General features: G+C 42.0%; 1 protein-coding gene across 2 annotated transcripts in view; it reads right to left on the bottom strand.

Moving 5' to 3' along the window:
• GSG1L (GSG1 like) overlaps positions 1-14,045 on the bottom strand; it is a 343,105-nt gene that overhangs the window by 62,865 nt on the left and 266,195 nt on the right. Inside the window, exon 3 of one of the 2 annotated variants that reach the window (XM_069733958.1) lies at positions 6,412-6,564. The exons of the other annotated variant lie outside the window; for it this stretch is intronic. Coding sequence (XP_069590059.1) covers positions 6,412-6,564 — 153 coding nt within the window. The remainder of the gene's footprint in view (positions 1-6,411; positions 6,565-14,045) is intronic. 2 annotated transcript variants of the gene reach the window in all.

Genomic DNA, 14,045 nt, shown 5'->3' on the forward strand with positions numbered 1-14,045 from the left:
CTGCAAGCTTTTTATCTGTGGCTGCTCTACTATACACTACTAAAGATAAAACTACTCTGTACCATGCTCTTTGGGTGAAATTTGTAGGAGAAGATTCTGTAGGGGCACACTGCTCCATGGTCTGTGGGTGAAATTTGCAACCTTCTTCTAAAGGAATACTCTGCCTCATGCTCTGTGGGTGACATTTTTTATAAGATTCTGTTGGGGTACTTTGCTCATGCTTGGTTGGTGAAATTCGTAAGCTGCTTATTAGGGGGTATTGTGCCCCATGGTCTGTGGGTGAAATTTTTAACTGGACTGGAGGTAGCAAGCCTCAGTATCTCAGGGCACTGGTAAAATTTTTGTGTTATTCATTTATTTCCTATTTTACCATGATTGCTATGGTGACAGAATCAATTTAAGTCATTTTCCTACCCACATTTGTTTTCATGGCAATTGTCCTGCTCTTACCCTCATTTAGCTTTCTTTTGCAGCACCTTAGCCCTGACTATCACAATTTTACAGCCATTTTAAAGCACCAAAGTTTGTGTCCATATTGACTTCTGTTGGATTCAGATAACTCAAGTAGAAATACCCATTAAACAACAGTTAATATAGTGTGCAAAACTCAGAACAATGAATATAAATCAAGCAACAACGGGAGTATAGTTGGTAGAGGTGGGCGAACCTGAACAGTAAAGTTCGGCGTCTATACCGAACACCTACTGTTCGGTCATGGACATCAAACACGGACTTCACCAGGAAGTCCGTGTTACTGTTCAGGTTCAGCTCCTGAACACCGGGTGTTTGTTGCTCTGTCATGTGCATAACAGTGCCGCAAACATTGCATCTGATCAGCAGTAAAATCTTTACCGCTGGTCAGACAGCCGCGATTCCTACGCAGTCAAATGATAGCGTGAGCCCGCAGCTGTGATCGGAGGTATAACGTTTACCTTCAGTCAATGGCACAGGCTGATGGGACCACTGCTCTCAGCAAACTACTCCTGCTGCTTCTAATAAGAAAAAGAAGCACATTAAGGTCACGGAGTGGCCTAGCCAGTCTCCAGACCTTAATCCCATAGAAAACCTATGGAGGGTGTTGAGGCTCCGAGTTGTCAAGCGACAGCCTCAAAATCTTAATGATTTAGAGATGATCTGCAAAGAGGAGTGGACCAAAATTCCTCCTGACGTGTGTGCAAACCTCATCATCAACTACAAAACACATCTGACTGCTGTGCTTGCCAACAAGGGTTTTGCCACCAAGTGTTAAGTCTTGTTTGCCAGAGGGATCAAATACTTATTTCTCACTGCAAAATGCAAATAATTTTATTTAATTTATACAATGTGATTTTCTGGATTTTATTTTTGGTATTTTATCTCTCAATGTTAAAATTAACCTACCCTTAAAATTATAGACTGTTCGTGTCTTTGTCAGTGGGCAAACGTACAAAATGATATATAAGTTTGTTGGTTAAGAGTCCAATGTATTTTATTAATTGAAATCCTTGGTGTTTCTATGCATACGAGTCCAGTGGGCGGTACTAATCCATGATTGGTTATCTTTGCATGCAGAGTCATACAGGGAAGACTGTCAGTCAATGAATATGACTGCCCACTGGCTCACATGCATAGAAACACCATGGATTTCAATTAATAAAATACTTTTCCTTTTTGTCTGGTTCTGTAACATCTTGGTTGCGAATCAGATACCATTTTCAACATGACAAATTCATATTAAAGGCACATACTCCGTAGTCGGTGAAATTCACAGCAACTATTCCTAGGCTACAATCAGTAACAATTTTGCTCAGGTTGATGGGGATAGCAAAGGGTTTGGGCAGGGGATTTTTTTTCTTCTCATGGCTCAGCCATATCATTATGGATGTCAATTAAATTGCCATCGACAGCCCCGATTGGTATCTTCAGAAGAAAACAAAGGTACAGTATCATCCACCTATTGGAAGTGATCTGTGACAGCTCAGTGCAAAATGTAGTATGTTAACACTTGAAAGTATACATAGCACTAGACGAAAATCATTTTATAGTCCATTTTTATTGACGGCTTCCCTGGTAGTCTGTATTCTGAGAAGATCAATCGTTATTAGTGTTGAGCGATACCGTCCGATACTTGAAAGTATCGGTATCGGATAGTATCGGCCGATACCCGAAAAATATCGGATATCGCCGATACCGATATCCGATACCAATACAAGTCAATGGGACATCAAGTATCGGAAGGTATTCTCATGGTTCCCAGGGTCTGAAGGAGAGGAAACTCTCCTTCAGGCCCTGGGATCCATAGGGATGTGTAAAATAAAGAATTAAAATAAAAAATATTGATATATTTACCTCTCCGGCGGCCCCTGAACTCAGCGCGGGTAACCGGCAGGCTTCTTTGTTCAAAATCAGCGCTTTTAGGACCTGAGAATCACGTCCCGGCTTCTGATTGGTCGCGGGCCGCCCATGTGACCGCCACGCGACCAATCACAAGCCGCGACGTCACCGCAAGCTATTAGCGCACTCATTTTTGAAAAATGAGCGCGTTAATGACTTTCAAAGACGTAGCGGCTTGTGATTGGTCGCGGCCACGCGACCAATCACAAGCCGCGACGTCACCGCAAGCTATTAACGCGCTCATTTTTAAAAATGAGCGCATTAATGGCTTTCAAAGACGTAGCGGCTTGTGATTGGTCGCGTGGCGGTCACATGGGCGGCCCGCGACCAATCAGAAGCCGGGACGTGATTCTCAGGTCCTAAAAGCGCTGATTTTGAACAACGAAGCCTGCCGGTTACCCGCGCTGAGTCCAGGGGCCGCCGGAGAGGTAAATATGTCAATATTTTTTATTTTAATTCTTTATTTTACACATCTCTATGTATCCGATACCGATACCCAATACCACAAAAGTATCGGATCTCGGTATCGGAATTCCGATACCGCAAGTATCGGCCGATACCCGATACTTGCGGTATCGGAATGCTCAACACTAATCGTTATACAATGATATGATTAAGGAAATTCTAGCTGCTCTAGAAGGCATCACATTGTAAAACTACATATAGTAGCTAGTATAAATGTAATGCAGCTCTAGAATGTAATACAGACTGTTACCCAGAATCAGAGCGCGATAAGAAGTGTAGAAGTTAAGAGGAAGCTTTCTAGTATGTGAAACCCTTTGTTTTTGGCAGAGTTCAAGTGAAGTATTCATCCATTTATTGTTAAGGGGAATCTGTCACCATGTTTTTGCCACCTACTCGGAAAGCAGCATAATATAATGCCACAGACCCAGATTCCAGACATGTACCACTTACTGGACTACTTCATGAAATTTTGATAAAATCATTGTTTATCATTAGGAGATCATCACTAGAGGACTAGTGAACCTGCTGCCATGTAGTCCTCCATATTCATGAGCTCAAGTCCTCCATATTCATGAGCTCTGTATAACGCTACCACTGATTGGCAGCTCTCTGCCTTCGCAACGTGTACATGGAAATCTGTAGAGAAATATTCAGGTTACACAGAGCTCACTATTTAGACAACTGGTAGAACTGAAGCAGATAAAACTGATTTTTTTTTCAAAACTACAGCAAGCAGCTCTATAAGTGGCACATCACTGGAATCATGGTCTCTTCACCTACATTTTACTACAATCAAATTGGGTAGCACAATTCTGGTAACAGATTTCCCTTAAATATTACAATTCTTTCAGCCTGAAGTCTCCACTAGAGGGAACTCTTACATATGGATTTTTACAACTAATGTTGAGTTTAGTGTCTAATTTCATGTGCATTCAGCGTCCCATAGTGTTAACTGCAGGTAGCCAGAATTGTATCATTTCAATTATAACTGTGCGAAGGGCTTATTGTCTGCATTGTACTTTCAACTTTAGATTAAATGGAAATTGCAAGTGTAATTTAGCTCCTTACCGTTGCATACAATTACAAGTATTATATTCAAAAGATTTCATTTTCTGGAGGATAGTTGAAAAAAATGTCTTTCAGAGTAAAACCTATTTATCTACTTTTTCCAAAAATGTAGGCATGAAACCCAAAACTTTTGTTAGAACTCCAGGGAAAATGGGAAATAACTTATAACTGTTGCTCCAGCAATGTTTACCAAGATTACCATTACTGACCCCTAAACTTGTACATCGAGAGGAAGAGGACTAGATCTCTACTGTCTACTACTAGAAGTAGCAATCCAAAAAGTCAATATCGACCCATTAACGAGCCTTGTCACATGACTTAGGATAAAAGCTAAACCAGAATTTCAATTTGCAGATACTGTGTTTTGAGGGTTTGCCCCTCATCAGTGTAAAGTATGAGATCTACACCCTGCAAACTGAAAATCTGGTTTGGCTTTAATCCTGAGTCATGTGGCAACACTTGTTAAACTGTCTATATTGACTTTTAGGATTACTATCGCCAATACTAATTACTACTACCAATACGTGGCACTAGAGTTCAAGTCCTCTTAGGCCGGGGTCACACTATCAGTATTTGGTCAGTATTTTACATCAGTATTTGTAGCCAAAACCAGGAGTGGAACAATCAGAGGAAAAGTATAATAGAAACACGTCACCACTTCTGGATTTATCACCCACTCCTGGTTTTGACTACAAAGACTGATGTAAAATACTGACCAAATACTGCTAGTGTGACGACAGCCTAAGTGTGAGGAGGCAATTTGTATATTTACCGTAATTTCCGAGAAGAGCATTGAATGGCTTACAAGCCTCCTTACACTGGCAGACAAGTCTCCAGATGGAGCAATATTACCCTTTAGATATAACTCCTCCTCTCACCTTCCCCTTACTGTTGGGGTTCCTCAAAGGATCAGTCCTAGGCCCCCTCCTCTTCTTGTTGTATACTGCCGCTATTGGACAAACAATCAGTAGATTTGGTTTCCAGTACCATCTCTATGCTGACGACACCCAATTATACACCTCTTCTCCTGTTGTCACGCCGACCTTTTTAGAAAACACCACATTCATGTCCTCCCTCTATCTGAAACTAAACCTGTCAAAAACTGAACTCCTCGTGTTCTCTCCCTCTACTAACCTAGCTCTGCCTGACATTGCCATCTCCGTGTGCGGTTCCACCATTACTCCAAAGCAACATGCCCGCTGCCTTGGGGTCATCCTTGATTCTGACCTTTCATTCACCCCCCACATCCGATCACTGGCTCGCTATTCTTACCTGCATCTCAAAAACATTTCTAGAATTCGCCCTTTTCTTACTTTCGACTCTGCAAAAACTCTTACTGTCTCACTTATTCATTCTCGTCTGGACTATTGTAACTCTCTACTAATCGGCCTCCCTGTTACCAAACTTTTCCCGCTCCAATCTGTCCTGAATGCTGTTGCCAGGATCATATTCCTCACCAACCGTTACACCGATGCCTCTACCTTGTGCCAGTCATTACACTGGCTACCCATCCACTCCAGAATCCAGAACAAAACTACTACCCTCATCCACAAAGCACTCCATGGCTCAGCACCACCCTACATCTCCTCTCTGGTATCAGTCTACCACCCTACCCGTGCCCTCCGCTCCGCTAATGACCTCAGGTTAGCATCCTCAATAATCAGAACCTCCCACTCCCGTCTCCAAGACTTTACACGTGCTGCGCCGATTCTTTGGAATGCACTACCTAGGTTAATACGATTAATCCCCAATCCCCACAGTTTTAAGCGTACCCTAAAAACTCATTTGTTCAGACTGGCCTACCGCCTCAATGCATTAACCTAACGATCCCTGTGTGGCCTATTAATAAAAAAAACAAAAAAAAAAAACCAATCAGGTTCCTCGCATCATGTTCTCATTCACTTTATGCAGTTAATAGCCCTCTGTGTCTGTACTGCTACATACTTAGGCAGTTAACTGGTTCATGCAGCTTTACATGAACACCCGAGCCTTACACTATGGCCGGTCCGAATAACTAAAGCAATTGTTACCATCCACCTCTCGTGTCTCCCCTTTTCCCCATAGTTTGTAAGCTTGCGAGCAGGGCCCTCATTCCTCCTGGTATCTGTTTTGAACTGTATTTCTGTTATGCTGTATTGTCTATTGTCTGTGCAAGTCCCCTCTATAATTTGTAAAGCGCTGCGGAATATGTTGGCGCTATATAAATAAAAATTATTATTATTATTATTAAAGTGATCTACATTTTGTCTTTTCCAAACTGAAAAATTCCCTAATCACAAATCATTGGAGTTTGGAAAAGAAAAGACAAAAAAAAAAGAGAAAGAAACAAACACAAACAGGATTTGCTGAAAGAGTACAATTCATACAGTGTTTGCGCTAGTCCGCTCCGTATGGCATAGTGTGTGTGTGTAATGTAAATGTGGCTGTAGAAAGCTGACACAAAGGTTTAAGTTATTTTAAGTGACATTTTCTCTTTCCTTGTTTCCAAAAAGAGTTGTATGTTACCTGACAAGACAGTGAAGACAGCAGAAAAAGCATTTAGCTTCAGACCATCCACAACGTTATTTGACTGAAAGAATTCTAGGCACATGAGGCTGAATCCAACGACTAACAGTAAAATGAACAGCACTTCAGACACCACGGACAGCCAGAGCACACCTGAAACACAACACATGAGGAAATAAAATTTACAATTTGAACACAAAAAGGACAAATTTGAGAAAATACGTGACATCCATTCTACGGCTGTTTTCCATCTTTAATAGTTAAGAAATAACGTGTCCATAAAGCGACTGTCCATACACGAGCTACCTTCATACACACTTTTTGGCAATGATTTAATATGCTTTTTTTTTTTAAGCTTTTTTAATGTTATTATTATTGTTGTTCTTTTAATATATGTAAAAAAAATAATTACATTTAATTAATGTGCACCATTTTTGGTGCATTTTTTAAGCTCCAATTTTAAAATCACAAGACATGTTACGCTTAGAATATGTCTAAGGCCACATTCACATGTTCGGTATTTGATCAGTTTTGTACCTCAGTATTTGTAAGTTAAAACCAGGAGTGGAACAATCAGAGGTAAAGTATAATAGAAACATATGCACCACTTCTGCATTTACACACGTGGTCAAAATTGTTGGTTGACAGAAAATCCCACAATGGTCAGAAAAATAACTTGAATCTAACAAAAGTAATAATAAATAAAAGATCTAAGAAAATGAACAAATGAAAGTCAGACATTGCTTTTCAACTTTGCTTCCACAGAATAAAAAAAAAAAAAAAATGCCCAACAAACAAGAAAAAACATGATAAGACGACCCTGCTCGTGAGAGCTTACAATCTTCAATGAAGTGGGAGGAGACACAAAGTACAGGTGTGTATTTACAATGATAGTCCAGCCATCTTGAAGGAGTGGGGGATAGATAAAGGCTGCATGAGGTAGTCACCAGCCAGTTTTCGTCGGGCTGTTGGGTGCAGTGGAGTTTGATGGAGGGTTATTCTCAGATAGATAGTGAATGGGCTACACACATATAAAAGGACTTTGACTAAGGAACAGATGTGTTTTGAGGGAGCGGCTAAAACTGAGTAAGTTGTGGATAGTTCTAATTTCTTGGGGTAGAGCATTCCAGAGGATTGGCGTAATGCGGGAGACGTCTTGGAGCCGGGAGTGGGAGGTACGGAATAGTGCAGAGGTTAATCGAAAGTCGTTTGAAAGCATAATGAGCGGGTAGGCCGATAAACAGAAATGAGGCAGGAGATGTAGGGGAGTGTCTCACTGTGGAGAGCTTTGTGGATGAGGACAAGCAGTTTGAATTGTATCCTATAATGAATGGGCAGCCAGTGCAATGACTGGCAAAGAGCGGATGCGTCCAAGTACCGATTAGCCAGATGGACAACCTTGGCTGCTGCATTAAGGATGGACTGGAGAGGGGAAATTCGAGTGAGAGGGAGGCCAATTAATAGAGCATTGCAATAGTCCAGGTGGGAGTGGATCAGGGCAACAGTGAGGGTCTTTGTTGTTTCCATGGTGAGAAAGGGGCGGATTCTAGAGATGTTCTTTAGGTGTAAGCAGCAAGAGCGGTCAAGAGATTGTATATGGGAGGTGAAGGAAAGATTGGTGTCAAACATAACATCCAGACAGCGCGCCTGCTGCCTAGGCGTTATTATGATGCCACCCACGGAAAGAGAGATGTCAGATTTAGGGAGGTCAGTAGATGGCGGGAGCAGAATAAGTTCAGTTATGGACAGGTTGAGTTTCAGATAGAGAGCGGACATGATGTTGGATACTACAGACAGATAGTCACTGGTGTTATGTAATACAGCTGGGGTAAGGTCAGAGGATGACTTGTATAGTTGTGTCATCAGCATAAAGGTGGTACTGAAAGCCAAATCTGCTGATGGTCTGTCCAATTGGCGCCATGTAGAGAGAGAGAGGAGAAGGGGGCCAAGGACTGAACCCTGTGGGACCCTAACAGTGAGAGGAAGAGAAGATGAAGTGGAGCCAGAGAACGATACACTGAAGGAACGGTTGGAAATATAGGAAGAGAACCAGGAGAGAGCAGTGTCCTTTATGCCTATTGACTGGAGCATAGAGAGCAGGAGATGGTGATCAACATTGTCGAATGCTGCAGAGAGGTCGAGAAGAATGAAAAGAGACTGGTCACCATTAAATTTTGCTGTCAGAAGGTCATTAGTCACTTTGATGAGTGCGGTTTCTGTAGAATGTAAGGGGCGGAAGCCAGATTGTGAAGAATCTAGGAGAGAGTGAGTGGAGAGGGAATCGGTAAGGCAGGAGTAGACCAGGCTCTCCAAGAGTTTAGCGATCAAGGGGAGGTTGGAGACTGGTCGACAGTTATTGGTACAGGATGGGTCGAAAGGTTTTTTTTTAAATAATGGAGTAATGATAGAGTGAGGAGGAGGAGAAAATGCCAGAGGAGAGGGAGAGATTGAAGATTGTAGTTAGGTGGGTAGTGACAACAGGAGAAAGACTGGAGGACATGTGAGGGAATGGGGTCGGTAGTGCATTTAGTCAGACAAGAAGAAGAGAGGAGCCTGGAGACTTCTTCTTCTGTGATGGGATCAAATGTGGAGAGTGAGCTAGGGGAGATGCAGGGCTGCTTTACTCTGTGTTTGGAGGTTCTGAGGGTGGGGCTCAATACTTGGTCAAAGGTGCTTCTGAGAGTGTCATTGTAGTGGTGTACAGCCAGATCAGGAAAGGAAGGAGAGGAGTTTGGGAACAGTGATGAGTGTAGGGAGTCTGTAAGTGAATGAGTGTTAACGGCTTGTAAATTTCTGCAAGTGCAGTAGGTAGGAGTGCATTGGGGTTGACAAGGATTTGTGAGCGTGAAGGAGAGAATGTTGTGGTTAGAGAGTAGAAGCGGTGAGTTATCTACTGTCAGGTAGGAGATTGAACAAAGCCAGACAAAGACTAGGTCAAGGGTGTCACTGTCTTTCTATGTCTCAGAGTTTGAGAGCTGTGAGAGGCCGAGATAAGTGGTTAGTGATAGAAGCTAGGAAGTAGATGTGGAAGTGGGGCTGTTAATGGGGATGTTGAAGTCTCCCAGGATAAGGGCTAGTAATTCCAATAGTATAATGCACTCACCATAGTCCTCCATATAGTATAATACACTCCATAGGCGTCCATACAGTATAATCCATCCCATAGCCCTCCATATAGTAAAATGCACCCATAGTCATCAATATAGTATGGTGAACTCCCCATAGTCCTCCATATATAGGGTGGGCCATTTATATGGATACACCTAAATGAAATGGGAGTGGATGGTGATATCAACTTCCTGCTTGTGACACATTAATAGGGGGAAAACTTTTCGAGATGGGTGGTGACCATGGCTGCCATTTTGAAGTTGGCTATTTTGGATCCAACGTTATTTTTTTCAATGGGAAGAGGGTCATGTGACACATCAAACATATTGAGAATTTCACAAGAAAAACAATGGTGCGCTTGGTTTTAACGTAACTTTATTATTTCATGAGTTATTTACAAGTTCATGACTACTTATAAAATGTGTTCAAAGCTCTGCCCATTGCTGACGTCACTGAGCATGCGCAGACTCACAGCCTGACCTGAGGTGAACTCAGCAGCGTGGGAAACAGTTCAAAAACTTTCACAGGCTACAGAGTTCATGTCCGGTCAGGTGGGGAGGCTGCGCAGCCAGCTTTTCATTACACAGTGGTTTACAGTCGGGGCGGTAACATTAGCACCGCTCCCGGTTGCAAACTATTTAACCCCTTGAGATGGATTGCAGCGTGGGACTTGACTGTGCAGTGGAAAGGTATGGAATATTGTTGCTTTTTTATTTTGTTTTTTTTTTTTACAGGAGAACGAGGGCTTCGTTTGGATTGAGTGTGTAATAAAGATGGAAAACCAGTGTGTTTAATTATTTCATTAAAAGACTTTATTCTTAACGTGTGTGTATTTTTTTAACTCTGTCAAACTATTGGATTAATAATGGATAGGTGTCTTATTGACACCTCTCCATTATTAACCAGGCTTAATGTCACCTTACAATAGTAAGCTGACATTAACCCCTTATTACGCCATATGCCGCCACTACAGGGCAATTGGAAGAGAGAGGCTAAGTGCCCGAATTGGCGCATCTTCTCTGGGGTGGCTGGGGGCAGGTGTTTTTAGCCGGGTGGGGGGGGGGGCAATAACAATCTTCCTTTCTAGGCTATTAATATCTGCCCTCAGTCACTGACTTTACCTCTCTGGCGAAGAAAATTGCGTGGGAGCCCGCTCAATTTTTTTCCATGAGTAAATTCTTTAATTTAACACCTACATCTCCAAAATTTAACACACACATAATGTTAGTACTATTAGTCAGGGACATATATAAATCTAACTGATATGCAATGATTTACTGTATGTAAACCATGCGTCATATCCTGTCAACTTCTGCAATGATTTTACAGAAGCCGACAATTGAATTATCGGCTATTCTGTTACCTAACTCTCTATGAAATATAAATATTTAGATATATATACGTGTCACTGATATATATATATATATATATATATATACAGTGGGGCAAAAAAGTATTTAGTCAGTCAGCAATAGTGCAAGTTCCACCACTTAAAAAGATGAGAGGCGTCTGTAATTTACATCATAGGTAGACCTCAACTATGGGAGACAAATTGAGAAAAAAAAATCCAGAAAATCACATTGTCTGTTTTTTTATCATTTTATTTGCATATTATGGTGGAAAATAAGTATTTGGTCAGAAACAAACAATCAAGATTTCTGGCTCTCACAGACCAGTAACTTCTTCTTTAAGAGTCTCCTCTTTCCTCCACTCATTACCTGTAGTAATGGCACCTGTTTAAACTTGTTATCAGTATAAAAAGACACCTGTGCACACCCTCAAACAGTCTGACTCCAAACTCCACTATGGTGAAGACCAAAGAGCTGTCAAAGGACACCAGAAGCAAAATTGTAGCCCTGCACCAGGCTGGGAAGACTGAATCTGAAATAGCCAACCAGCTTGGAGTGAAGAAATCAACAGTGGGAGCAATAATTAGAAAATGGAAGACATACAAGACCACTGATAATCTCCCTCGATCTGGGGCTCCACACAAAATCCCACCCCGTGTGGTCAGAATGATCACAAGAACGGTGAGCAAAAATCCCAGAACAACGCGGGGGGACCTAGTGAATGAACTGCAGAGAGCTGGGACCAATGTAACAAGGCCTACCATAAGTAACACACTACGCCACCATGGACTCAGATCCTGCAGTGCCAGACGTGTCCCACTGCTTAAGCCAGTACATGTCCGGGCCCGTCTGAAGTTTGCTAGAGAGCATTTGGATGATCCAGAGGAGTTTTGGGAGAATGTCCTATGGTCTGATGAAACCAAACTGGAACTGTTTGGTAGAAACACAACTTGTCGTGTTTGGAGGAAAAAGAATACTGAGTTGCATCCATCAAACACCATACCTACTGTAAAGCATGGTGGTGGAAACATCATGCTTTGGGGCTGTTTCTCTGCAAAGGGGCCAGGACGACTGATCCGGGTACATGAAAGAATGAATGGGGCCATGTATCGTGAGATTTTGAGTGCAAACCTCCTTCCATCAGCAAGGGCATTGAAGATGAAACGTGGCTGGGTCTTTCAACATGACAATGATCCAAAGCACACCGCCAGGGCAACGAAGGAGTGGCTTTGTAAGAAGCATTTCAAGGTCCTGGAGTGGCCTAGCCAGTCTCCAGATCTCAACCCTATAGAAAACCTTTGGAGGGAGTTGTAAGTCCGTGTTGCCAAGCGAAAAGCCAAAAACATCACTGCTCTAGAGGAGATCTGCATGGAGGAATGGGCCAACATACCAACAACAGTGTGTGGCAACCTTGTGAAGACTTACAGAAAACGTTTGACCTCTGTCATTGCCAACAAAGGATATATTACAAAGTATTGAGATGAAATTTTGTTTCTGACCAAATACTTATTTTCCACCATAATATGCAAATAAAATGATAAAAAAAACAGACAATGTGATTTTCTGGATTTTTTTTTTCTCAGTTTGTCTCCCATAGTTGAGGTCTACCTATGATGTAAATTACAGACGCCTCTCATCTTTTTAAGTGGTGGAACTTGCACTATTGCTGACTGACTAAATACTTTTTTGCCCCACTGTATATATATATACACAATGCAGACCAAAAGTTTGGACACACCTCATTTAAAGATTTTTTTGTATTTTCATGACTATGAAAATTGTACATTCACACTGAAGGCATCAAAACTATGAATTAACATATGTGGAATTATATACTTAACAAAAAAGTGTGAAATAACTGAAATCATGTCTTATATTCTAGGTTCTTCAAAGTAGCCACCTTTTGCTTCGATGACTGCTTTGCACACTCTTGGCATTCTCTTGATGAGCTTCAAGAGGTAGTCACCAGAAATGATATTCCAACAATCGTAAGGGAGTTCCCAGAGATGCTTAACACTTGTTGGCCCTTTTGCCTTCACTCTGCGGTCCAGTTCACCCCAAACCATCTCGATTGGGTTCACGTCTGGTGACTGTGGAGGCCAGGTCATCTGGCGTAGCACCCCATCACTCTCCTTCTTGGTCAAATAGCCCTTATACAGCCTGGAGGTGTGTTTGGGGTCATTGTCCTGTTGAAAAATAAATGATGGTCCAACTGAAAGCAAACCGGATGGAATAGCATGCCGCTGCAAGATGCTTTGGTAGCCAAGCTGGTTCAGTATGCCTTCAATTTTGAATAAATCCCCAACAATGTCACCAGCAAAGCACCCCTACACCATCACACCACCTCCTCCATGCTTTACGGTGGGAACCAGGCATGTAGAGTCCATTCGTTCACCTTTTCTGCATCACACAAAGACACTGTTGTTGGAACCAAAGATCTTAAATTTGGACTCCTCAGACCAAAGCACAGATTTCTACTGGTCTAATGTCCATTCTTTGTGTTCTTTAGCTCAAAAAAGTCTCTTCTGCTTGTTGCGTGTCCTTAGCAGAGGTTTCCTAGCAGCTATTTTACCATGAAGGCCTGCTGCACAAAGTCTCCTGTTAACAGTTGTTGTAGAGATGTGTCTGTTGCTAGTACTTTGTGTGGCATTGACCTGGTCTCTAATCTGAGCTGCTGTTAACCTGCGATTTCTGAGGCTGGTGACTCGGATAAATGTATCCTCAGAAGCAGAGGTGAATCTTGGTCTTCCTTTCCTGGGGCGGTCCTCATGTGAGCCAGTTTCTTTGTAGCGCTTGATGGTTTTTGCCACTGTACTTGGGAACACTTTCAAAGTTTTCCCAATTTTTCGGACTGACTGACCTTAATTTCTTAAAGTAATGATGGCCACTCCTTTTTCTTTACTTAGCTGCTTTTTTCTTGCCATAATACACATTCTAACAGTCTATTCAGTAGGACTATCAGCTGTGTATCCACCAGACTTCTGCACAATACAACTGATGGTCCCAACCATTTATAAGGCAAGAAATCCCACTTATTAAACCTGACACGGCACACCTGTGAAGTGAAAACCATTCCCGGTGAGCAACTCTTGAAACTCATCAAGAGAATGCCAAGAGTGTGGAAAGCAGTCATCAAAGCAAAAGGTGGCTACTTTGAAGAACCTAGAATATAAGAAA

This window comes from Ranitomeya imitator, chromosome 7, assembly GCF_032444005.1.
Source record: "Ranitomeya imitator isolate aRanImi1 chromosome 7, aRanImi1.pri, whole genome shotgun sequence".
NCBI classification, from domain to species: domain Eukaryota; kingdom Metazoa; phylum Chordata; class Amphibia; order Anura; family Dendrobatidae; genus Ranitomeya; species Ranitomeya imitator.